Source organism: Bison bison, unplaced genomic scaffold, assembly GCF_000754665.1.
Source record: "Bison bison bison isolate TAMUID 2011002044 unplaced genomic scaffold, Bison_UMD1.0 scf7180017864167, whole genome shotgun sequence".
Classification (NCBI taxonomy): domain Eukaryota; kingdom Metazoa; phylum Chordata; class Mammalia; order Artiodactyla; family Bovidae; genus Bison; species Bison bison.
In genome coordinates, this window is record NW_011494739.1 from 616,236 (window position 1) to 617,069 (window position 834).

The following is an 834-nucleotide window of genomic DNA, read 5'->3' on the forward strand; positions in this document are numbered from 1 at the left end:
GGACAAGGTCGGAAACCCCTGAAGCCAGAATGGATCTTGGCACAAACAGAAGAGGCTGGCTGGTGGCGGGAACCCTTTCTGTGTCTGCCTTTCCCTTGCATGAGGAGGCAAGTCGTGGTGTGGGTGCTGCGACCCCCTCCAGTGAGCTTCTCCAGGGCATCAGTTCTGGGGGGCCTGCCTACAGCCGCCCAGAGAGGGGCGGCCGCATCGCTGTCCCCGCTTCAGAGGTGAAGGGAGCAGGAAGGAAAGTGACCCGGCCCACGGTCAGGACCTCGGAGCATGGCTCACAGGGCAGCTGGGTGTGCCCAAACCCCCCAGTCCCCACGTTCGCCGTGACCTGACCCCCTGCCCTGGCCTCTTCAGTCCCCCCCTTACAGCTCGGGGAGCTATGACTCCATCAAAACCGAGGTCAGTGGCTGCCCCGAGGACCTGACCGTGGGCCGGGCCCCCACGGCAGATGACGACGACGACGACCACGATGACCATGAGGACAAAGACCAGATGAACGACTCGGAGGGCATGGACCCTGAGCGCCTCAAGGCCTTCAACGTGAGTGCTCGCCTGGGGTGGCCGGGGCGGGGGCGCAGCGGCCAGCCCCGCCCACCGCCCGTGTCCTCCGCAGATGTTCGTGCGTCTCTTCGTGGATGAGAACCTGGACCGCATGGTGCCCATCTCCAAGCAGCCCAAGGAGAAGATCCAGGCCATCATCGAGTCGTGCAGCCGGCAGTTCCCTGAGTTCCAGGAACGGGCCCGCAAGCGCATCCGCACGTACCTCAAGTCCTGCCGGCGCATGAAGAAGAATGGCATGGAGATGGTGAGCCTCCAGCGTCCCCC

The 834-nt window shown here is 64.6% G+C and overlaps 1 protein-coding gene across 4 annotated transcripts in view; it reads left to right on the forward strand.

Moving 5' to 3' along the window:
* Positions 1-834, forward strand: part of NOL4L (nucleolar protein 4-like) — a 78,028-nt gene that overhangs the window by 72,231 nt on the left and 4,963 nt on the right. For all 4 annotated transcript variants that reach the window (XM_010841714.1, XM_010841715.1, XM_010841716.1 and 1 more), the window contains 2 exons: positions 364-549; positions 623-814. In XM_010841714.1, coding sequence (XP_010840016.1) covers positions 364-549; positions 623-814 — 378 coding nt within the window. The remainder of the gene's footprint in view (positions 1-363; positions 550-622; positions 815-834) is intronic.